The sequence below is a fragment of the Monodon monoceros genome, unplaced genomic scaffold (genome assembly GCF_005190385.1).
Source record: "Monodon monoceros isolate NGI ecotype Baffin Bay Population unplaced genomic scaffold, NGI_Narwhal_1 Super_Scaffold_21, whole genome shotgun sequence".
NCBI classification, from domain to species: domain Eukaryota; kingdom Metazoa; phylum Chordata; class Mammalia; order Artiodactyla; family Monodontidae; genus Monodon; species Monodon monoceros.
The window spans coordinates 48,432,978-48,458,124 of NW_021703778.1; the positions used below are offsets into that span (position 1 = coordinate 48,432,978).

Below are 25,147 nucleotides of genomic sequence, written 5' to 3' on the forward strand. Positions count from 1 at the left end.
TTTTGTGGTACGCGGGCCTCTCACTGTTGTGGCCTCTCCCGTTGTGGAGCACAGGCTCCAGACGCGCAGGCTCAGCAGCCATGGCTCACGGGCCCAGCCGCTTCACGGCATGTGGGATCTTCCCGGACCAGGGCATGAACCTGTGTCCCCTGCATCGGCGGGCGGACTCTCAACCACTGCCCCACCAGGGAAGCCCTCTACTGCAGTTTTTTTTGTTTTTTGTTTTTTTTGTTTTGCGGTAAGTGGGCCTCTCACTGTTGTGGCCTCTCCCATTGCGGAGCACAGGCTCCGGACGCTCAGACTCAGTGGCCATGGCTAATGGGCCCAGCCACTCCATGGCATGTGGGATCCTCCCGGACCGGGGCACGAACCCATGTCCCCTGCATCGGCAGGCGGACTCCCAACCACTGCGCCACCAGGGAAGCCCTCTACTGCCGTTTTTGATTGCTTTTTTAAAGGATGGTATATCACTTCCCAGAAACACAGTGAAAACATATGATAAAATAGAATGATGTCACCCTAATTTGAATCTGAAAGTTCACCTTAGTTTTCCTGAAAAGGGAATGATTTTTAATGCTTTGTCTTTAAGTATTTTACCTAGTTTGTCGCAGGAAGATAAGAAAGGTTGATTTGTTGTTTTTTGGAAGACATTGCTGTACAACTGTTTAATAAAAAATGACATAACTTTAAGTTCTATGAGTTTTCTAGACCAGTTTAATTATTTTTATTATTTGAACTTTTCAAGACCCCTGTATTGAAAACGCAAGAGAAAATGGTTGGCTGTTGGTTTTTCACTTCTGGTCCAGTCTCACTGAGTGCCAAAATTGAAAGAAAGGGATACTGTAATGGTAAGCAAGCTGTTTAAAAATCCAAATGCAAGATTCATTCATTTTATTAGCTAATTGTAAGTGATTTTTAATAGTGTTTTGTAATTTACCAAGGATATACTATTTTAAAACATGAATAATACAGTTGTCTGGTTCTAGTATAAATAATTGATATTTAAACATTTGTAAATAGATGAGCGGATAACGATAATCCTGGTATTTCTGACTTTAGTCCTGGTACTTTCGTAGCAAAGACTAAAACCAGTAGAGTGGGAAAATGCCAGCATTTTATTTTAATGTTGCAAAAAAATGTTCCAAGCAGTGTTGCTCAGACGAGAGCTGTTGTCATATGAAAATACTGTTAGGCATTCTGACTCCATGCTGGAAATTCAAATATATGGGAGGGGCTAGAATGTAGAACATTGACACTCTTTAACAGTCAGATTGATATCAGAAAAACAATCTGTGAAGGGCCCAATTCCATCCAGTGGATTTGGCCCCCACTCCAGGGTTCTCTGGCTTCTTGGAAATGAATATGGTATAGAATAGTATGATGGTGGATGTATAATGTGGGTGTAAAACTTGCCTACTCCATCCATTGCTTTAGTTGTGTTTATCAGTTCCTAAAATGGGAAGACTTTGTTCTTCTGTTGGGAAGATTTTAATTTGTTAGGCACTAATGAGTATGTTAGTGGTCTTCTGTACTTAACGTAGTACTGAATCATTTATTTGTATGTCTTCTCTTAACTTTTATAAATACTGGTCATTTACAGATCTTTAGAATTGGTAGCCTAATATTGCTACATTAGAAAAGTGAATCATGTGATAGTTAGAAAACAGCATCTACCACAAACTGCCATAAATTTTCACTTCTCTGACTCAGATTTGCAATGTAAGTTTTCCGTGAGGCTTCTCAACTTGTTAAAGCAGCGTTGCCACATTTCAGCTTTCATCAGTAACAGCTTTGTTCCACTGTGGAGAGAATTTCCTCAAGGGTCTCTGAAGGTGTTTCTGTTTTCTTTTTAGGAGAAGCTATTCCAATCTATGCAGAAATAGAGAATTGTTCCTCTCGTCTGATTGTTCCCAAAGCTGCCATTTTCCAGACGCAGACGTACCTGGCCAGTGGGAAGACGAAGACTGTGCGGCTCATGGTGGCCCACGTGCGCGGGAACCACATCGCCTCCGGGAGCACCGACACCTGGAACGGGAAGACCCTCAAGATCCCGCCTGTGACGCCGTCCATCCTGGACTGCTGCATCATCCGAGTGGACTACTCCTTAGCTGTGAGCACGGCGCTTGGTGAAATTAAAGACGTAGCATGGAGCCATACCTGGTGCCATGTTACTGAGAAGATGTACCTTTAATACCCAGGAAAATGTCATTTTATGTCAGCATTACAACAAATTGTGGAATATGTGAAGATTGGCCTTTGTTTTTTAATCAAAAACTATCCCCCTGAGGTATTTAATTAAATAACATGGAAGAATGAAGGTGCAGTAGGGCTGCTATATTGAAGACATAAGTAACTTTCTATGGTTCTGTGTAAGCTGTGCTCACTTACAATGAAGTGTATTAAGGCCACACTTCCCCATCACAGAGCGTTCACTGTATTTTGTGGGCTCTTCATTTAGTTCTTCATTTTATTCGTCAGGACAATTTACAGTTGTGTTGGGGGTGGTAGCAGACAACAAAAGCATTTTTTCTATGAAAAAATAATTGGGTTATTTACTATGAGGTTTAACTTATATTTGTGCCTTTCTCTCTCTCTCTCTCTCTCTCTTTTTGTTGTTGTTTTGTTTTTTGGCATATTAGGTGTATATTCACATTCCCGGTGCTAAAAAATTGATGCTTGAGCTGCCCTTAGTGATTGGCACGGTTCCATACAATGGTTTTGGCAGCAGAAACTCCAGCATTGCCAGCCAGTTTTTTATGGATATGAGCTGGTTGACGCTGACTCTGCCAGAACAGCCTGAAGGTAAAATGTTCTGAGGTTCTTTCAGAATGCAGTTTTACACATAGAGTACTTAAGAACAGGACGTATGAGATAGGAAATGCTCAAATGATAATTACTGCTGCCACTACAACTATTATTACTCTTTTTATTACTAAAAATCATCAAACATTATTCCCAGAGGGGACTTTGAGAGTTTAGCTTATCCAAGACAGAAAGCTCCTAATGGCAGATCCAGAAATACAATCTACATCTCCTGATTCCTATTTATAATAGTAGAAGAATGGAAAATAATCAGAGTAAGAGTATAGTGTGTTATGTTGGTGTCTTCCGTAGCCACATTTCAATGATTTTTTTTAACCTAGACTAAAACACACACGTCTCAAAGAGAATATAAATCAGTGTTAATAGTACTTTAATAAAAGCAGAATCTACTGAATATTTTTTTGTTGTAATGGGCACAAAAGCTTCCTGCTTAGAGGAAAAAATACCAATGTGTTATCTTCAAATTAAGCTAAGTTTCTTGTTCCTGTAAGAGTTCAGAAGAGAGTAATGTAATTAGTTTTTGCCTGGATTTCTTAGAGCCAACTCCTTTTTTGTTTCAGCACCACCAAATTACGCAGACGTGGTGTCGGAGGAAGAATTCTCTAGACACGTTCCTCCTTACCCTCAACCCCCTAACTGTGAGGGGGAGTCGTGCTGTCCTATGTTTGCCTGCATTCAGGAATTCAGATTTCAGCCTCCGCCTCTTTATTCAGAGGTAAAGCAAAAGAAAATTAGACTTGTGTTGTGCTGTTTGTAAATAATCCTCTGTGTCTGTTTTTGATTCCCAATTAGTAGAGGATACATACAAAAAACTTTTTACGATGGTGATAGATTATCACTGATCCACTTACCACATTTTGCGGTGTTTTCTTGGTACTCTGTAGCATACATGTAGAGTACCATGGATTGCCTTTAAGGCCATGGAATACAGAGAACTTAAGTGGCCTACTGGGACTTCTTAATAATAGGCTTTAAGCAGTTTGGCTTATGACCATATAATTAGAAATAGATACTAGAATCACGTTAAAGAATGCTGCAGTAGTAATCTTGGTCTGCTCGTTTTTGCAGGTTGATCCACATCCTAGTGATGTAGAAGAGACCCAGCCTGTTTCCTTCATTCTCTGAACATATTTCAGAAATCACTGTGTTCATCACCAAATTAGAATGTTGGTTCTTTCCCCCTGTCTTTTTGGGGAAGAGGGAGGGAAGATTAGCTTAAGAACATAAATAGACATCAAGACTGAAGGTGATAGAAATTAAAGAATGCGTGAACTTTCCAGTGGGCCAACAGGATTGTTGCACAAGTTTGTGATGTGGTCTTGTATCCCTTTAGAACTATGGGACAAAGATGTGAAAAGTCACAGAATGTAATGGAAGTCCTGATGGTGATAGAGTAAGTGAAGAGTGCCTATGCTGACCCAAGAGAAAGGTGCCTGTAAACAGTGAAAACACTATGCGAGCATATCTTTACAAAGGTTTCTCAAAGTAGAACAGATGTATCCTCAGCTTTAAGGCAGTATGGACGCATTGGGAGGAGACTTGATTTTGGAGAACGTAGCAGCACAAGGGTGTGCATGAACAGGAAAGGGGCCCACTCTAAATTAAACATGAAGCGAGACCCTCTGGTGTCAGGGTCTTCATGATTTCTAACCATATTCCATAGGACTGAAGTCCTTAAAAGAATCCTTTTCGGAGGTCATGGTCTTATGAGGTTCTAATAAAGTAATACAGTTTTCACTCTTTTAATGGTAGTTTAAGAGGTAGTTTGTAAGTTGGCTATACAGTATTATGAAACCAAGAAAGAGTTTCTTCCTTGAAAGGCTTGTCAGTTGAAAGGGGAAAGGTGTACTTCAATATGAAAACACATTTTGTTGAAAGTTGCACTTTTTATCCTCTTTAAGTACTTCAGCAGAGTACATGTTTGATTTTCCTCATGTCTTATTTACCTAGGAGCATATTAGAAAAAGACAGGGTTAAAAAAAGAAAAAGAAAAAAGCCTGCATCCTTAGGATGCCTTGATAACTGCACAGGGGGAAAAAAGGCCTTTTCTATCTACCTCTGGTGGGGTTATCAGAATCAGATATGTTTTAAAACTCCAGGCCGGTGAAGTCTTCTTTGGAGTTTCTGCTCATTTGCAGTAGCAATCTCATCTCTCCTATCCCTAAACCTGAAACTGGACCAAGGGCAAAATCTATAAGGTTAACATCAGTTGAAAGTTAATATGTGTATACCAAAGGGTATTTCAAAGTAAATGCAAAATCAAGGCAGAAATACCATTTTCCATTTTTTTGAAAAGTCATATAAACTTAATTTCTGTCAAGAGACTTAAGTCTACTCGTGGCAGTCACTGTGTTCATTGTTATTCCAGTTCTTTAGTAATTCTGTTTAAACTGTGATTTTTTTTATTGTTTTGGTGCAATATTTTATTATCCTTTAACCTCAGGATATTCAGACCAACAAGATTGTGTTGCTGCTAAAAGACTGAGCAGTGTTTTTACTGTCCCCCTATCCCCTCCTAGTCACAGTCACATGTTCGCTTGTTTTTACTTTAATCTGTTGGTTTTGTGAGCTGAGAGCATTTCTGTACACTAAGTAGAAGGGAGGTAGGGGTTCCCATGATAGAGATTTTGGACCAGCCCAGTACTTTGGTTTTCTCCACGTCCTGAGGGTTAGATCTGGAAACCCTGGTGCTTCCCATGCAGAATACTGTACTTCATTCAACTGAACGGTTAGCTTTTCTTTCAGTCAGTATATTCCGTTAGAAATAGAAAAGTTTTAAGGTTAAATTTTGTATGTAAAAATTAGCTGGACATTTGATCAGGGATTTTTATACAAACATTAGGTAAATGTACGCTTTTCACCCTTGGGTATACCTCTCTTCTCTGTAATCACATAAGCATCTTAAGCCGTTCTTTCATCTTTTAAGCCACTGAATGAAAATCACAATACAAACTGTTTTCCCAATAATTGTGGTACTGAAATTGTCACAAATCTTTTTTCCCTGCTTTGGTTTTTTGGTGATCTTTTATTTTGCTTTGTTTTTGTGTGTTTGTTAGCTATGTGCTGTCTAAACAGTTTTATTTTTACTTTAAAAAAAGATCACCTTCAGCTATTGACCTCTGAGTTGCAGTTTACATGTTTTGTCAAGACATTTTCCATCTCCATGATACCAAAACAAAGTAAAAGAAACAAAACAAAATGGTATGGAGGAAGAGAAAGTTTAATTATCTATCTGGCTGCAAGTAGAAAAGCAACTGCTTACTGGAATCCTTCAGTAGGATCGTTTTGTCACCTTTTTTTAAAGAAATGAAGTGCACCTACCAAATTAAAACAAAGCTGATTTTTTAGCACTTATGCGAATAGCTAAAAGGTATGATTTGCCTTATTGAATTGATACTGGTATGTCTGACCTTAAGCAGTAGGTTGAAACTGCATACCTTTATATAATCAAATTATTTGATGAAGGTAGAAGATTCTACGTTGGAACAGAGAATACTTGGGAATGAAGGTAAAAATTTAGCTGCTATTTGCTTGTTTATTCTCCTCTTGCTTAGTTTGCAAAGAAACTGTGGCCTTAGAATTTTCTTTTTGATGCAAAAATTTTGAAATTGAGAAAGTGCATCTTTTGGCACACAAAATTCTTCCATGGGCAGAACTTTACTTTCATGTTTTTGTTTTGCACAATAAGAAACTCAATAGGCAGGGGTTATGTTTTTGATTAAGTTAACTATGAAAGCTTTTTATTTTTATTATAAAAATGTAACAATTTAACCCGGGGGGGTGGGGAGATTGTATTTTGTACTGCTGTCTGAGCCCCATGGGTTCCTTTTGTTAATAAAATGATTACACTGATGCTGTGAGTTGCTAGTTTTGTTTTTGTTTTGTTTTTGTAAGACTATGACTTAAATTGTTACAGACTTAAGGGAAGTCAATACCATGAGACAAAATGTTACTGCTGTTAAGATCCTTTTGTAAATGTGTGCTATATCATCAGACCAGGCACAGCCCTGGTGGATTCTGAGCCTGTTTTTATGATGGCCTCAGTTTCCCCAAAGGTAATCGGTTTTTAACATTCTATGAAAAAGAGTAGTTGAGATGAGTGATTAAGCTTAAGCTATATTGGTCATTGAGAGAACATTATCTCCATTTATTCTCAAATAATAATGACCACTTCTTTAAAGCTTTCTGAGTTTTCATGTTTGTTTGACCAGAACCTTTCCAGGATTGATTTAGTAGGTCTGGTGGGCAGTCAGTGGACTCATACCGCGAAACACCTGTACGTAAGCCTCCCCTTTCCACGCACATACTCAAATGGACAAAAGTCATATATTTTGTACAGGGAATATGTAACAATATGTCATCTCAGGAAAACTGCCTTGACCCTCTGTCCTGGAAGATTTTAAACCTTAGCTAAGTGGTAAAAATTAACCCAGGTAATTTACTCTCCAGGTTTTTATAATGTGTGAGATGATGTTAAATAATTGTCTTTTCTGCGTTCACATTTGCAATCAACATAAATCGAGATATTTGTCTCATGCAGTAAATATCGAGGCAAAATTTATAAGATTACCATTAAAGTTTCTGTAGTTTGTATTGCAAAGTTTCAGGACATGGCAGTCTGGGACATAGCCCTTATATTACAAATGGGGATACCAAAACGCAGAGGTGTAACCTGAAAATTTGGCCTACATTCTTTGTAAGATTCCTGCTCACTCTAAAATTTCCTGATTCTACAACTTTAATAGAAGTTATGGAAACAGGAATTGCTTTAAATTACATAACCTTAAGACTTGGCAGACCTGAATACTACTAAGCATATACTAAATCAAGAGTCTTCAGCATTTATATCTAAAAGCCCTGTCTCCTAAAAGGATACCAGTCTTTGACTAAATTGCTTCATAAGTATGTTTGATTGGTAGCTAGAATCCTTTCTCCAGCAGAGGCATTTGTTTCTAACTTTATAATTTGAAATAATTATAGGATCACAAAAAAGCTGCATTAACAGTACAGAGAGATCCTGTGTACCCATCACCCAGTCTCCCCCAACCATAACTATAACACATTATCAATATCCGGAAATTGACACTGACACAGTAAGAATTAACTAGAGTTCAAGCCTTCCTTGGATTTCACCTGTTTCTGAATAAACTCATTGTTCTCTTGCATGTTTTGCTATATAATTCTATGGCATTTTATTACATGTCTAGGTTCACATCACCACCACAATCAAGATAAAGAACTGTTCCATCACCACAAAGAAACTCCCTTGGGCTACCCCTAGGCAATCACACCCTCCCCTTCCCTAACCCCTGACTGAACTGTTCTCTATCTCTGTAATCTGGTCATTTTGAGAATGCTTAGATAAATGGGATCATTAGGTATGTACCTTTTGCAATTGCCTTTTTCACACTGCATAACACCATTAAGATCCATGCAAGTTGTACATATTGATAGTTTTTTCCTTTGTGTTTCAGCTGCAACATTTCAAAAGAAATATATCGGCTGTTACTTAAAATGCCTTCTTGCAATTTTCAAAGAAAATATGTAACGTGCACATGATACCTTTGTAAATATTGTTTTTACATTTGAGAACTACCTTTTATGTAGAAAATATTTAAATGCAGGTTTCCACAAACTTAGGGGTCATTTTCAGCTTGCCAAAGTCCGTGAAGTCTTTGAAGATAAATACAAAAAAATGCAAGGGCATTTGCTGCCCTTGGTTTACTCATTTAATAATATTTCCCTAATAGCTCTCTACTAGTCTTGTACTGTCTAGGGGAAGACTTTTTCTTTAAAAAGTTACTTCCTGGTACTATAGCCATTTCCCACTGGGACCCCAGCGCCGTATCTATTTAATGACTAAAGGACATAAAGTGTTCCAAAACAAAATGCTAACTTTACGTATAGGAACTCCTTATAATAACATAAAGATGTCCATGTTTTTTTATTTTGTCATTCAGATGCCAAAATACATCTGAGTCCCTGAGATAAGCATTCTGTATATGAAAGCTTATCTGTATTAGCTTTCACTCCAAATATTCAGTTTTGACTGGTTTATTGAGTTGATTCAAGTAAAGTATAAAGGTTTATGATCTATAGTTAATTAGCTTACTTCAAAATACGGTGCGCACATGCACGCGCACACAGAACAGTTTCTTGCCTGGAAACTTCCCTCTGCAGGCAAGATGGGTATCAAAAGTTATATTTATGTATCTGGGAACTCAAAAGAGGGCACATTACCATCACCAAGTATCCCACTACTAGAAGACAAAGGGTGAGCCTTCTTTTTGGTAGCTGATATACTGGTGGGCAGTAAACAGATAAGGGTTAAGGAAGCTTTCAACTAAACAATTCTGTTTCGTAACACACCCTGAGTCACTACAGTTCGGGAAGTTGAAAGCAAAACCCTACTATTGAACCATAATAGTCCCTGGCATAATTCAGAAGGATCCAGGAGCCCACGCGAGAAAATGTAAGAAGCTATACTGAATATTCACTATCTGAGAGCTTCACTGCAGATTAATTTTAATAGTTTCAAGAGAGTTAAGATTATGGAAAAACAGCTTAGGAACCTAAGCACTTTTACAATTTTTTTCTCTTGCGTAAATTAAAACATAAGTACATGTATGTGTATATATAGGAAGAGTATAATACCAAGCAAAATCTCTAGTTCACCTTCTTTAGGAGAGGACGAACTCAAAGATTCCTTGTAAATCTCTTAAGAGAACATACTTCTACAGAGGTGGATTTCAAAGCAAATCTCAGTGTTTATTATTCCATCCTCAATTCAACATCTGGCTCTTTTAGATAAGTGCAGAATTCTAGGTACTAAGGGAAACTGTAGCAACAAACACCTACTTTTATCTGACATAACAAAAAAACCTCCGTAACATGTCAAAAAGATAAACGCATAGGGCTGCAAACACCAACAGCTGCTCCTCTAAGAGAGTGGCAGGATCACATCTGATAAGTGTGATGTTTTTATGAAAATTAATTGCATTGTACTTGAAACTATTTTAAAACAACCAGCTCCAGAATTGTCCTCCCAGAAATAAAACAAGAATAATCCCTGATGCCAATGGGAAGATGTTTTAAATGGTATCTGTATTGAACAGAGGGATTTCTTAAGGTCTCAGATTTGCTTCTGACCACAATACAGAAGTCTTACAGGGGAGAACTGAGTTGGTGGTAGCCAGGCAACCTGCATGTTTTTCCAGCCTCGCCCAGTCATAGATACCAGGTCTTTGAGCCTTCAGCCTTAGCCTGGCTGGTTCCAAGATAAACTGTCCCTCAGGAGGCTCCAAGGCAGATGCTGGGAGCTGGGACGTGTCTCATTGCCCCAAGTCTGCTATGACCTGGCTCACCCACCTGGCTCAGCCATCACCTCTTGCTGACTGTGTAACTCACACGTAGAACTTTACAAGCGCTCGGAGGGAACACTTCCCCAGGCAGCAGCCTGCAGAGTTGAGTCCCAGAACCTCAATTCCAACACCAGGACCCCCACAGGGAGAGGAAGGTACAAGAAGTTCCTTAAAACAAATAATAAATCAGGAGTGGCTGCCATCAGCAAAAGTGAGGGCTCCCCATATCAGATAAGTTCACTGAGAGGAAATTGTCTTTTTTGGTGGTTGGTTTTGATTTGGGGTTTGGGTTTTGGTTTTGCACCTGATTTTTGTGAAGGAAGTTTATACCTCAGGAGCTTCTCCTCCCACCTAGCCAGAGCCTCAATGCCCTGCCCAGTGATTGCTTGTCCTCGCCCAGGGGGAACAAGTTCTCCTGTTTGCCCAGGACTTCCCCACGTCCCAGGACCCCTTCAATCGCAGACAAACTGGCACAGTTGGTCACTGTAGCCCTGCCCCACTATCAGGGGGAAACCTGCTCTATCCCCCACTCCCGGACACACTACTGCAGGCCTTCACTGTGTCTTTGTCACTGTCTCTGCCCCTCCAGCACCAAAACCCTCCTACTGTCACCCAACAGCCCCGTGCAGCAGAGTGCCTTCCCCAAATGAACAAGGACAAAGAAGCTCAGGACATTTAAGCCATTGGGATTTGGACCGGGACCCCCTTTGAGGCCAGCCGGATAGCTGGTCCAGACTCCACCTCTCCCATCTCCTTCTTCTTTCTGCTGCGGAGGCCCCAGCTAGCCCAGGGCCAGCCTCTGGGCTCCCAGGGACCAGGGCCTGGCTCTGAACCATAGGTCACACCTCTGCAAGGCAAGTCACTTCCTCCCAGGCTTTGAGCTCTGTGCACAGACCCACATGGTCAGAGGCCACAGAGGTGCCCCTCATGCTGTCTTCTCGTTCTCTCTCTCTCTCTCTCTCTCTCTCTCTCTCTCTCTCTCTCTCTCTGTCTCTCCAGAAAGGAGGACCTGATTTCCCAAGAGCTTTGGGTCCCTTTCTTCCTCTTGCAGCTCTCCCGACAGCGACCTGGGTCTGGGGTGAGCTGGGGAAGCTGTTGCATAGGAGGAATGATCACTAAGTGCCATGGCATAATTATGCTCACAGGACGTTTGGAACTCCTCTCTGGAACTTGCTCTCAGAGCCTGTGGCACAGTCTTCTTAATATCTTTATGGTGAAAAGTCTTTATCTTTTGAGATTTGAACTGATGTTGTGAGGCTGTCCAAAGACCATCCAGAAAGTAGCCTGGAGTGTGAAGCTGAGTGCTGGGTTTGGGGGCACTGATTAAATGGGCTGGAGCAGAGGTGAGGGACAGCAGTGAGCAGGGTGTCCTTTTGGGGTTTGACCAGCTGACTCTGAAAAATATGTCCAAATGTAATACCTTATTCATGTTTCACCTTACCTGGGTGTTCCCAGGTCCCATCAGCTTGTAGAGGAGAACTAAGTCTCATGAAAAATAATATTCCCGTGTCACTGACTCTTACCCCAACTGGCTCTTCAAAAACCTTAGATTCTTGCCAAGTCCCTCTCTTACTCCTAGGAATTTCCCAAAGTCCCCATGAGTAAGTCCCTTCCCACAACCCTGGTGTCACGTGTGATGCTCTGAATGCTTCTGAGGTTGATTTTTACCAAGTGGAGAAGAATGATTTCTGCCGTTTTGTAATTTGTTTTGTAAGAAGCCACCCCCAAAACAGCTTCTTGGGCCCCAACCTATGGCCAAGTTTCCATCAAAGCTGCAGTTTTAGTTTTTGATTGGCATATGTCCCTCTCTGTAACACCTGGACGTGCGATGTTGGGACCAGGCTGCTGGCACAGTCAGGAGACCCATACGCCTCACAGTCTCGACTTCCTCTGAAGACTAAAGCTCTGACATTGGGCCAAATCTCTCTTCCCTGGTGCCCTCTTAACCAAGGATGGGTCTTTCTCCACCCCCAGAAGTTCCCCAACCATCTCCCAGGCCTCTGCTTCCACCAGTGAGCTCTGGCTCGGTGTCAAGCTGGGTCCCTCCATCTGCACCACGATAGGCAGACAGTCACAGAAAAGCAGGGTGAGCCAGAGCATGGCTGCAGGAGGGACTTAACACCCAGCCCCCAGAGGTGCCACCTGACCCAGAGCCACAGACAACCAGTGGCCCCTTTCAATGAGAGACTGGGCAGAGGGACACACCAGACTATCCATAGGTTCTCTATCTGAAACACCTGGAGACCACAGGTAAGCAGGGGACAGAGGACAGATGTAGCTTTTGGAGGGGGAAGGGTTTCTGAACACATGGATGACTGCCCGGTGAGGGCAGGTCCAGGGGTCCCCAGGCCACTAAGGGAAAGCACAGGGTCACTTGCCAAGTGCTGTCAACAGGAGGGAACCAGGTACTGATGTGCCCACAGGCTTGCTTTACACTTCATCTCAGTCCTCACTGCCCTTCCCACAGTGATGTGGGCCCATCAGGAAGCCTCCAATTCCCAGCTTGGACAGAACTGTGATAGAAATGCGGCACTTATAATAAATCTTGCTGATGTAACTTTTTCCCTGTCTCCTTTTCACCTATTTGGCTGGGGTTGAGGGCCTTAATCTCTCCAATGAGCTTCTCCTATAAAAGGCCTCTATTTGTGCTCAGCACAGACTCAGAAGCCCAGGGAATTTTTACATTTATTACAGAAGGAGGCAAGCATCCATTCTGCCTGTTTCTATTAACACACACTGGCAATTAATGTGTTTGGTTCAAAAGCCTTCAAACATTTTTACATCCATTTGCACATTTAAATGGCTCTATATAACAGTCAAGCAGGTGGTTAACTATATGTATATTAAATTCATAGAGAAACTGGTAATTTTCAATTATAAATGTCAGTTCACAGTTTACATGATAAGAATTTTTTGAATAGACCCATTAGCTGATTTAGTTAGCCAGGGTTTTTATAAATCATGGTTTATTTGCTTATTCTACTTATAAAGGAGGAATTTTCAGTGTTCTCCCATGAATCAATAAATATTTACTTTGGTCTTTATTCTGCCCAAATGCCAAATTTCACAATGGATGAAATATCATTGGGGTTTCTTAAACAGCTGTTGGAATGCGGCTGTTTTATTAGTTGTTTTGTTTAGTATTATTACACAGAAAATTGTTTAAAAGTTTTATTCATTTGCTATTAATTTGTTTTTTATGAATAAAGTCAAAATAGGGCTGAATCGCAGTTCCTTGTAATTTTACAACGTATTGTACTTCCCTAGTAATATGTCTTGACGATAGAAATTTCCAAGCCCATGAAAAGCTGTCCCATTTCTCTAAATTATATCCTTTAAAGCAAAACTCTGAAATATATAGCACTGGCTTACACATAATAAAATTTGATGATTTTGTTACCAGGGATAATATTTCTCTTTTCTAAGCAACAGAAATAATTTAAAAGCCTCTCATTTGGCTTTTACAGCACAAAAGGCAATGTGAGACACCAGATCTGGGGGACGGGTGGTGTGGGTAGATAATGAACTAGAGCTGAGATGCTCAAGGTCACACTGAGAAATACCCTTAACACTCTCTATCCTTGTGATTCCCTCAAGTCGTTCCTGGATCTCTCCTTTAAAAGCATGATCAGGCAGAAACTTTTCAGCCCCAAAACATGTAAAGGGGACTACTGGAGGATTTTCAGGTAGTTTCCAAAAACTTGGAACCCCAGTTTACATGAACTCCCATCGAATCCCATGAACTCCTTAAACAATGTAAGAAACAGGAAAGCCCCAACTTGCTTCCTGTGAGTCCAGCCCTACAAGACACAAGAAGGACTCTGTGACTGGGCTTGGCCAGCCTCAACTCTGATGACTAATACCTTCAAGACAGGCAACTCATAAACACAACTCGGAGAAGAATCTCCCTGAGTTACTTAGCTACGAATGAAAAGATAATGAGGACTTCCCTGATGGAGCCGTGGTTAAGAATCCCCCTGCCAATGCAGGGAACATGGGTTCGAGCCGTGGTCCGGGAAGATCCCACATGCCTCAGAGCAACTAAGCCTGTGCACCACAACTACTGAGCCTGCATGCCACACGCGCCTAGAGCCCGTGCTCTGCAACAAGAGAAGCCACCGCAATGAGAAGCCCGTGCACCGCAACAAAGAGTAGGCCCTGCTCGCCGCAACTAGAGAAAGCCCAGGTGCAGCAATGAAGAACCAATGCAGCCACAACTAAATTAATTAATTAATTAAAAAAAAAAAAAGATAGTGAAAGAGAACATTAAAAAGAAGTATTTTTATCTCAGACCCCTGGGAAAGATTACAAACTATTCTGCATCCCATAATAAGCTGCCTCATATTTTGAAGAAACATAAACTTGTTATTCTCCTTTAAAAGTTATCTTCTAAAGGCTGTCTCCTGTTAGCTCTTGAATAAACATTCACTGAGGGTGACATAAACCTCAGTTCTGACTTTGGGTAGGTTACAAAGGTTTGTAGAGTTAAGGAAAGAGGTTCTCTGTATGTTTGAGTCCAGTGAGGTTATCAGGTGGGATATTGTGGGAAAAAGTGAGATGCTATTCCTGAAACAAATGTTTACAGGTGACTGAAGAACATTTCCTGGAAAGAGAGATAAGAGATTGTTTTTCAAGAGAGAAAACAGATCAAGTCAGAGAATTATCTAAGAGAGAGGCAATACCAAACTGAATCTGGGACTGGGCTTTAGCTCCTGGCTCCACAAGCATACAAACTTAGGCAAGTCACTCAACTTCTCTGGGCCTCAGTCTCCTCATCTGAAGACAAGGAAAGCATAATACTGTCTCAGTGGTCGTTTAGAGAAATAATGGGGTAGCATCTGCAAAGCATAGATCCCATAAAATATGAAGCCAAAATGGATGCTCAATAAATGGTAGATGAATCCAGAAAAGTTATGTCATTCATTTGCTTCAGTGATGAGTTAAATTTGATTCCAGGGAGATCGAACATCTGGACTCCTCCTCTGCCCCTCCCTGAACTGCACTCCCTACCCTTGAATTCCAAAACAAACCCTCTTTTCCTCTCCTACAGCCGTTCTCCAGTGGCCAGTGTAGCCACCACTTAGGAACCTGGTGGCCAACTTCAACTTCTACCAAGCTCCCTTAGCATGCCACGTGGACAGAAGATGTCGACGGGACCTTGGGGAGAGTTTTTTGTTTCTTTGCTTTAATTTCTATGAAAGACTCAGCACTCAACGTTGAATTATCAGCAGTTGATATGCTATCAGCCCTGGACGGAAAAGAAGAAAAAAAATAATACAGCGGTCACCTTACAGGAGAAAGTATTTCTGCAGCAAAATTGAAGCTTTTTAAATAATGTTTTTAATAATGTATCTGGATTTTCAGAAACACTTTAGGTATGATTTGGTATAGGTCAACAAAACCCCTGCTCATTCCTTTTGAATGAGCAATAAGCTGGAACATTCTGGAAGTAAACATCTGGGAGCTGGCCAATCCTTGGGGCAGGTTGGTGTTTGGCAAACCTGAATTTCCATTGAGTGACCCATTGTGTCCCCCGGTCATGAAAGTTTTACATTATATTTAATTTTTAAAACTATTAAGTCTTTCTAGTTGAGAATATAAGAATAAAATAAAAACACTCCCAGTCACCACCCTTATTTTGTTATAAAGTTAAAGATCCCGGTGTGGGTCTCCTGAGGGCTTGCTCCCTCTCTCCATCCAAGAGGAAACCAGGTCACCAGTGTTGTGTGAATATCTTGTCTACATTTTCATAATCTTACTACATCTCCCCCTCCAAAAACAGCATAGGGAATGGCTGTGTGTATGTGTGTGTGGATGTTACACATAAATGCAGTCAAACTATTTTAGACCTCTGCAAGCAGCCTTTGTCAGTCTTTATCATTATCTGTTCTGTTTTCAGTATCTATGCTTGATGAAACGTGGAGCAGGCTCATCGTTTTCACACGTTTATATTTCACTGCAGGAATATGCCATGATCAAATTGAAACATACATTTTAAAAAAATTTTATTGAAATATAGTTGATTTACAGTGTTGTGTTACTTTCAGGTGTACAGCAAAGTGATTCATTGTACTGAATATATAAAATTATATATATATATTCTTTTTAAGATTCTTTTCCATTATAGGTATTGCAAGATATTGAGTAGAGTTCCCTGTGCTATACGGTAGGTCCTTGTTGGTTATCTATTTTATATATAGTAGTGTGTATATTTTAATTCCAAACTCCTAATTTATCCCTTCCCCCCTTTCCCCTTTGGTAACCATAAGTTTGTTTTCTATGTCTATGAGTCTATTTCTGTTTTGTAAATAAGTTCATTTGTATCATTTTTTTAGATTCCACACATAAGTGATACCATATGATATTTGTCTTTCTCTCTGTCTGACTTACTTCACTTAGTATGATAATCTCTAGGTCCATCCATGTGTTGCTGCAAATGGCATTATTTCATTCTTTTTTGTGGCTGACTAATATTCCATTTTATATATATATATATATATATATATATATATATATATATATATCTCACATCTTCTTTATCCATTAATCTGTTGATGGACATTTAGTTTGCTTCCATGTCTTGGCTATTGTAAATACTGCTGCTATGAACATTGGGGTAAAACATGCATTTTTTTGAGACTCCACATTTCCTACAGCCTCACCAATACTTATTACTTCCAAAGTTTCCACTTTATGAAACAGTCCCTCATTATTTTAATTTTCATTTTTATAATTACTCATAAGGTCCAACAACATTTCATATGTTTATTGCCCATTTGGGTTTTTATCTTCTCTGACATCTCCTGTTCTTATTCTTTGTCCATTTTTATAATTAGTTCTTTTTTCTTATTGAGTCATAGAATTCCTTATATATTTTAGATCCTAAACTTGTTATCAGTTATATATGCTGAAGTATTTTGCTGGAAGATCATTGTCAGATCTTTTATTTCAGATAGATACATCAGCTAAAATACCCCTTTGAGCTTCTTACACGTAGAAATTTCTCTTACTACCATATTCACGTAATAATTCATTTTATGTTCACTTGCTAAGTCATTTTGCAGGTTTTTTTGAGTGCTATATATCATGGGAAATCAACTGTGCTAGCTTTGGGGCAAAATAAGGATAAATAAGATGTTTACTTTCTAGTTGGGAACGTGACAACACCACAAATACCTAACATGCATGGTAAAATGTAATTTGAGCCACAAAAGAATCCAGCTGAGAGAGAAAGTACTTCTGGCATTTCATGGTAAAAGTGGCAGGAGAATCTAACTTTAAAATGTGGTAGAAATTAGACGTGCGAGGATAGGGTTCAGGACATGGAGCTGGAGATTTCATGAGCAAATATCAATCCATTTTTTGAACAAACGTTTTCCATATTTTATCTCATTTTAGCTTTAAGGCAATTCTGCAAAATAGTTATGATCGTTGTCTTTTTCATGTGTGAGGAGCCGGGGTTCAGAGAGCTTAGGAAGGAAATTTGGCGAAGTTCTCAAAACTAGTTCACGTTGGAATTTCATTCAAAACCCAGGTTTCCTTGACTTCATAGCCTTTGCTCTTGCCACACGACTATACTCAATGGCTCGAGGGGCAGCAAGCCAGCTGGTAGATTCCACAGGCCACTTGCCTCCTGGGCATGGAGGAGCTACAACTGGGCAGGGGGAGGCAGGTGAGACAGCAAAGGGCTAGGCCACCCCAAGCGTGTGGACTGGTGGTATCCAGGGAGCTGTTCCTCAGCCCCCTGGAGAGCGGGCAAAGGCTGGTCAGAGTAACGCCTGACAGAGTTTTAACAGTCCGTCATTGTGAGATGCAGAGCAGAAAAACAAGAACAATTGCTCTTTCGCCCGAGAAGATGAAAGTTTAGCAACAGGAAAGCACAAAGCCTGGGTCCACGATTGCACAGATGAGAGAGCCAATAGAACCCCACCTTCTCAATCAATGTTTGTTGAATGAGTGTAGAAATGAAAGAGGAAAAGAATAAAAATACATATACAACATGGAGAAGCAACCCAGGTAAGGTCACTGTAGCAGAGAGAAGAAACAGATCAGGTCACCATTGTTTTCTTTCACAACATCTTTCTTTCTTAGGACTGCTTACCTTTCCATATTTGCACCATAGAAAGAGGTTAAAGGGCCATAACTTTCATTTTCTTTCTATTATTATACATGTGGGCCTCTTCCCATGTATCCTCCATGCATAGAACAGAGCTACCCTTCATCTCCTGGCAGGGGGCTTCCAAGCTGACACAGAAGGGACCAAACAGATGATGGAAACAGGTTACCCATTCTATAGGGGAGGGTACTAAGACCCAGAAAGGATGAAGAATTTGCCCAAGGTCAAGGAACACATCCTCCTCTCTGGCCATCCTCTACTGCTAATACTACAGTTTTCCTTTAGTTTTCTAGACTTGAGATATACTGAGTGTCCATATATTGAGAAAAAGAAGCAAATATGCACCAGTGTCTCACAGATCTTGGGCACTGACTCTCAAAGATCTCCCTCTGGAAGATGAAACTGAGGGGTAATGGTGGTGTCACATGGGGCAGAGAATTGGAGGCATTTAAGTAGAGGAAACATACAATAGTCCTTCACAACGGTTCAGGAGTTGGGTGGTAACAAAGCCCTTTGAGCCCATTGTCTCAACTGGCCCCCACCCAATGTCCTGGAGAAAGCCCTCTACTTTAACTATAAAGCTCAGAAAGCCCAGATAGTGAATGTCTGTCCCGCATAGAGTGAACTTGGAGTCAAAGTTTACTCTCCACTCTTTTGATTTCAGCTAAATTCTTCCCAGCATCACACAGAAGGGAAGACAGAAATATACAGACAAGAGGAAGGAGCTCTGCCACAGTCACATTCATGGAATGAATGCAATGTTCAATCATTCATTCATTCATCCACTTTCTTGTTTTATTGAGAGCCTACTGTGTGCCAGACACCATAGGAAGCATGGAGTGGTCCCTACTCTCAGGAAGCTTAATTATTTTGATGGGTTCCAGGCAGTTTTTTATACAAACAAGGGGAAAAAACCTTGAACATAAATCTCTCCCAAGGTGACTAAATTGCCACCAATGAAAGCTCATGCTCATAGCTTCAAGAGCACCAAAACATGTTTCATAAGACCTGGTTGAAGTCTGGGATATGTCAGCATCCAGCCTCCTTTCTTAATTTCCTATGCACAGCATTTTCTTTTCACTACGTTAGGGCCACTCCATGCTGGTGAGATCATCCATACGGCCAACCATTCAGCAATATGGAGGCTCTTAGGATAAAAAAAAATGTACTTGAAGAAGTAAATGTAACTATTATCAACTCTTATCACTCCAACAAAAATCCAAGCTGTTTCTCAAACTTGCTTTATCATAAGAAACCCCTAAAATACATGTTAAAGTGCAGATCTCTAGACACACATGCATCACCTGATTTAGACCTACCAAAGGGGAAATCTCGTCCACACCTTTCTTTCCATAAGTCCAGTAATTTGGGAAATCTCTGCTTTTGACTACTTCTGCCATTATAGAAAGCAGAAAAAAAGAACTCTAGATATCTCACCTAGGCTTTGCATTTTCGAAGAATTCTAGGAAGCAGGAACACCAAAAGGTGTTCAAAATTTGTAAGTCAGGGGACTAGATGGGTTGTCTATTCAAAGCGAGGCAGGCGAGAGATGAGCACGGAGGATCGGGGTGGGAAGGGAAAAGGAGAACTCAGATGAGGACTCAGGGTACAGAAACCTTAACAGATCAACAGCTCTGCAGATAAGCAGCTCAGCTTGGCCAAATATATGTAACTGGCACAAAGTAAGCCAGTTAGACCAAACCCACCTGACTGAGTTGCTCATAAACAGAAGGACTTGCTTAATGCCTACTGCTGACACCGCTGGGAACTGAGTCAGCCCTTGATAATCCATCGGAGGCCGTTCAGTGCCTTTCAGCAAACCTAAGCCCCTCTGTGGCCCTTTTACACAAGCCTGTTCCTGTTTTGACAAGAGTGAGGAAATTGGTCAGAAGGTGTTTAAAAAGGCTTTTGTCCCTAATCCTGAAGCTCCCTTGCTTCTTGCTTGCTCCTTGAAAGGATGAAGCTTTCAAAAATCCCCATTGTCTCGGGTCTGAAATGCCCTTTTAGGTCTAACCTAAAGGTTAGCACTAAATGTTTGGCTGATAAGCACTAAATGCTTATCATCCAAGATCTGTAACTGACATAAGAATTCCCAAGCTTGACAACTCTGAGAAATTAATAAAAATGGAGTTTGTATTATTTTAGGAACAGAAGCAGGAGATAACTTCAATTCATCAACTTTTTAAAAAAACAAGGCTGCTAAGTGAGATCTTGGAACACGGAAGGCAGAGGGAAATCTGTTCGTAGACCTCAAAAAATATGACCAATTTATTCCCTGTCTTTTACATTCAATCACCTGCAGCTTACTTTCACACAAAGACTCTCAATCCTCAGGATGATACAATGAGGTAGAAACGATTATTCCCAATTCACAGAAGAGAAAACTGAGGTTCAGAGTGGTTATGTGACTAGAGTGGGAGACGAGGCTCTTACCTGAACTCAAGTTTGTTATTCTGATTCCAAAGAAAGAGATACATCATGTAACATCACTTGGATTTCCCAGGAAACCTAAGGAGAGTGTTCTGATAAGTAGTATCTCCCAACTAGATCATGAAAGTAGGCAACTTCTCTTACTCATCTTTGCCTCCCTAGAGCCCAGCACAAAACTCAGAAAACATTTGATGACTGAATGAATGATTTAGCATAAGTTTGAACTTTTAATGATTGCAGTCCTTGCAGAGCTCTGAGAGATTCCTTTTGTTTTAAGCCATTCCTTTGTTTTAAAGCTTGATTCTCCTAGAGAATCTCTTCTCGGTGTTTGTCTTCCACCTAATCATTTGCCATCAGGGCTGGGATCCAGAGAACGCCTTCCCAAATGCAGTCCAGTTCAGCACTACCTAATCTCTCAAAACACCTTACACTGCATCTCAGAGACATGTCCCTCGAGACATGAACAGACAACTAAGTCAGACCACCAGAATGTTCGAAGACTATGGCATTGACAGGCAGACAATTAGATGAGTCACTGGGCTATGGGGTGATGTCTAAGCACCTCTGTCAGATCACCAAATCCTGGGGAGGTGGTGGTTATGTGTAACTGAGAGTCAGCTGCAAGGTTACGCCTCAGCTTGCCTGCAAGAAATGCCGTCCTCTGGGACGGGTCCAGGAAGTTGCTTCTTCACTTGAAACCTGGAGAGAGAGCCATTGCCTCAGTTCCCCCTTCACGGGGCTCACAGAGACAATTCTTGGAGGCAGACAAGCTGCTCCTATGAGTCTCCCTCCCTAGGACACAACAGCTGCAGCCCAACACCTGGGTTTGAGCCTTAGTTCTGCCAGTTTCCAGCTTTAGCACTTTTGGCTGGCAGTATCACTTTTCTGAGCCTCCGTTTCTATGGATGTGGAAAAATAGATCATAGTGCTACTTTTGCCATTGGGCTGTCCTGAAATTTAAAGAAAGACTCAATATGGAAAAGCGTAAAGCCCAACTAATTGTAAACTTTTGACATATGTCAGTTATTATTAGTACGATATTCTTCCACTCTTACAACTACTTTTTTAAAAAACTCAAACGGATTGTCTCATACATATCTGCTACTTATCACTCAAACGGCATCAAATTGTGTGTGTGAGACATGTCTGTCCTTCATGGGCTCACAGACCTGGTAATCTCAGAGGACCCCCAGATAACACCTCTCACTTTAGACAAAGCAGAGGCTGGGAGAAGCGGACTATCCAGGCTCACGTCAGAGTTCAGGGTTCCTCTTGTCTCCTCCATGCTGGCTCTGCTGCACCATTTTCTCCTCTCACCATTCACACCATCTCTTTAGTGTCCAAATAAATCCCTCTCTGGAGTCTGAAAATGTTGTTGCTAGCGATGGGAACTGCCAAAGGATCATTTCTATGGCTCTTCAGTCCTTGCATTTAAAAATGTCTCTCATGGGGGCTTCCCTGGTGGCGCAGTGGTTGAGAGTCCCCCTGCCGATGCAGGGGACACGGGTTCGTGCCCCGGTCCGGGGGGATCCCACGTGCCGCGGAGCGGCTGGGCCCGTGAGCCATGGCCGCTGAGCCTTCGCGTCCGGAGCCTGTGCTCCGCAACGGGAGAGGCTGCAACAGTGAGAGGCCCGCGTACCGCAAAAAAAAAAAAAAAAAAAAGTCTCTCACACTTATAATCTAAGATGTAAACTCTTTAAAAGTTCAGCATAAGTTTCCAGTAGACGAAGCATAAGAAATCATAAAAGAGAGGCAGTTTCAGGAAGGTTTGAAGCTAGAGAATGCTCCCATGTCTTAACAGCCCATTGAGAGATCTTGTTTCCTGAGATTCTAATCCAATATTTCAGACCAAAGAGCTTCATGACTTGATGACTTCCTGGAGGCAGGGGGAGGGGTAGGGTGTGGAATTCCTCTGTAGAGATCCTTTACTGAGATCAACGTAAGCACTAGAAGTTTTAGAGGCTAGGCTCTCTTTTCTTATATTTCAGTGTAACCAGAAGCACCACTGTCCTCAACTTACAGACCTCGAGATTGGAGGTGCTCTGTCCTTGTATGGAGATGGTGTCTCCATGAAGACAGAACGAGGTCCGGCTCCCACTGCTGCATTTCCTCAGTCTAGAGCAGCAACTATCAGATGGTGGCCGGTCAAAAATACCTGGTGCTGTTTCTGTTGCTTAGAGGCAAGTTTTAGAATACAAGGTATTTATGAAACTTTTGATCTCTCCATAGAGTTGAACAGGTCAACAAGAACAAGAGTAGCAACAGAACAAGCAGAAAAAACTTAGTCTGCCAAGACTCAACTCTGTCCTCTACTCACCAAGCCACAGAGTTTGTTTTCCCATTGCCTTTGCAGATCTCTGGAGCATGATTGTTTGGGTGTGCCACTTCTGCCTGGTTCTAGGAACCACACTATCTTCCAGGAATTCACACAATACACAGGTTTTGGAGGAATGCCAGCTTGTACTCAGACTTCCTTTTCAGAAATCAAGTCAGTTTCTATCTCGAGATCTTTCTATCAGCAGTTACTGTATTTCAGCTTTGGTTTTCTCCACGGGACACAGCAGAAACATTGTAATTGGGTCACCCTCTGACTTAGATCACTTCTTGTCCCGTTATCAAAGGTGATCAGCTTGACTTTCACGGCAGAAGAGATTGGTGTCCGCAGGAAACCTGAGAAAACTTCCCAAAGAGGTTAAGTCTTTAATAAGGAAAACAAAGGAACAGCATTCAGTGGCAGGCACTAGAACAGTGTTTACATGAGAAATGGATTCCAGTACATATAAAAAATATATATCTGTTGATGCCACTCTGTTCAGAGGAAAAAAGTGATCCTAAGGTCAAGGTGACTGAGAGAAGCCTCCCATATTCAGATCTCAGATGGGATGGAAGAAAAGGTGTGGAAGGAATGAAGGGGATTTCTAGATATTTAAAAGATGACCTAGTTTCCCAGCTTTTTGATATGGAGTTTTGGTTTCCTTATCTCCCATCTCACTGCCCCCATCCCACTGTCTCTGCCTGGAGGCCACATGTGTCAGTACAGTTATTCCCATCGGCCTTTGGAGTCCAGTTACTCATTCAAAAATATTGATTGGACTTCCCTGGTGGCACAGTGGTTAAGAATCGGCCTGCCAATACAGGGGACACATGTTCCATCCCTGGTCCAGGAATATCTCACATGCCGTGGAGCACCTAAGCCCATGCGGCACAACTACCGAGCCCGTGTGCCACAACTACTGAAGCCCGCCCACCTAGAGCCCATGCTTCACAACGAGAAGCCACCCAATGAGAAGCCCACGCACCGCAATGAAGAGTAGCCCCTGTTCTCCTCAACTAGAGAAAGCCAGCGTGCAGCAACAAAGACCCAACGCAGCCAAAAATAAATAAATAAATAAATTTATTTTAAAAATATATTGATTGAGTGCCTTGTCCATGCCAGGTACTGTTCTGGTTGCTGCAGAGACTAAAACAACCAAGGAGCTCATATCCTCCTTGGGGAAAGACAGACAATAAACAAATGAACAAATAAATAAATGAGGTAACACAAACAGTGGTTGATAAGATGAAGAAAATACACAAGAGACAGAGTGGGGTGGTCTCCTCTAGAGGAAGTCCAGGGATAGCCTTTGGGAAGAAATGGCCTGAGAGCCAACATGGGAATGATGAGAAGTCAGCCACTGGCGGCTGGGAGAGTGTTCCTGGTCAGAAGAGCAGGTGCAAAGTTCTGGGCTGGGAAAGAGCTTGGCAGAGCACAGTGGGCAAAAGGAAACGAGGAGAGGAGCTCGGAGAGTAGCAGGAAGGCCATCAATCAGCCATCTGTACCTCTGGACATAAGTAGGACCCCATGTTCCTGTAACTCAGATCAGCTTATTGAATTTCTGGATGGGAAAATAATCCCTGACATCTTGTAGAACGGGACTGGCTGGTGAGGTCTTAATGAAAGAGAAATTTTAAAAAATAAAGTATAGGAATTTATTAAGTCTGTTTTGCTGTCTTTGGGAATTAAAAATTGTTTGAATCAAGAATGGCAACAATCCTCTTTAAATCTGATGACTCTTAAAACTCTGGAGAGTTCCTATGTCTGGATGTCTTACCAAAGTTAATGGAATACAAAGCTGGGTCTGGAATAAAAGAACTTGACTTTTTTTATGCTTCTCTAAAGTGGCAGGATAATGTCATAGGAAAAGCAGGAATTTGGTCATGCTGGGCTCCTCAGTTGCTGTGTGACTTTGTACAAATTACTCAACCTCTCTGAGTTTGTTTCCCCTTCTGTAAAATCCTCACATGGTTATTGAGAGGGCTATATGAGATAATAGTGGAGGCTCAGCTGACATTAGTTTTATCTTCTCCCTCCTCCCTCCCCAACCATGTAGACTATGGGAGAGTGAACCTCAAAGAGGAGACAGATACTATTAATATT

At 41.3% G+C, this 25,147-nt stretch overlaps 1 protein-coding gene across 4 annotated transcripts in view; it reads left to right on the plus strand.

Annotated features, from left to right (window-relative positions):
• ARRDC4 (arrestin domain containing 4) overlaps positions 1-6,751 on the plus strand; it is a 13,631-nt gene extending 6,880 nt beyond the window's left edge. The window contains exons 4-9 of one of the 4 annotated variants that reach the window (XR_003796082.1): positions 746-848; positions 1,854-2,110; positions 2,640-2,802; positions 3,384-3,538; positions 3,892-4,144; positions 5,276-6,751. Coding sequence is in view for 3 of the 4 variants with exons in the window: in XM_029239498.1 (XP_029095331.1) it covers positions 746-848; positions 1,854-2,110; positions 2,640-2,802; positions 3,384-3,538; positions 3,892-3,948 (735 nt within the window). In the remaining variant the exon portion in view is untranslated. Of the gene's footprint in view, positions 1-745; positions 849-1,853; positions 2,111-2,639; positions 2,803-3,383; positions 3,539-3,891 lie in introns of all 4 variants that reach the window. The other 3 variants (XM_029239498.1, XM_029239500.1, XM_029239499.1) reach the window with 3 other exon arrangements.
• The last annotated feature ends 18,396 nt before the right edge of the window (positions 6,752-25,147 follow it).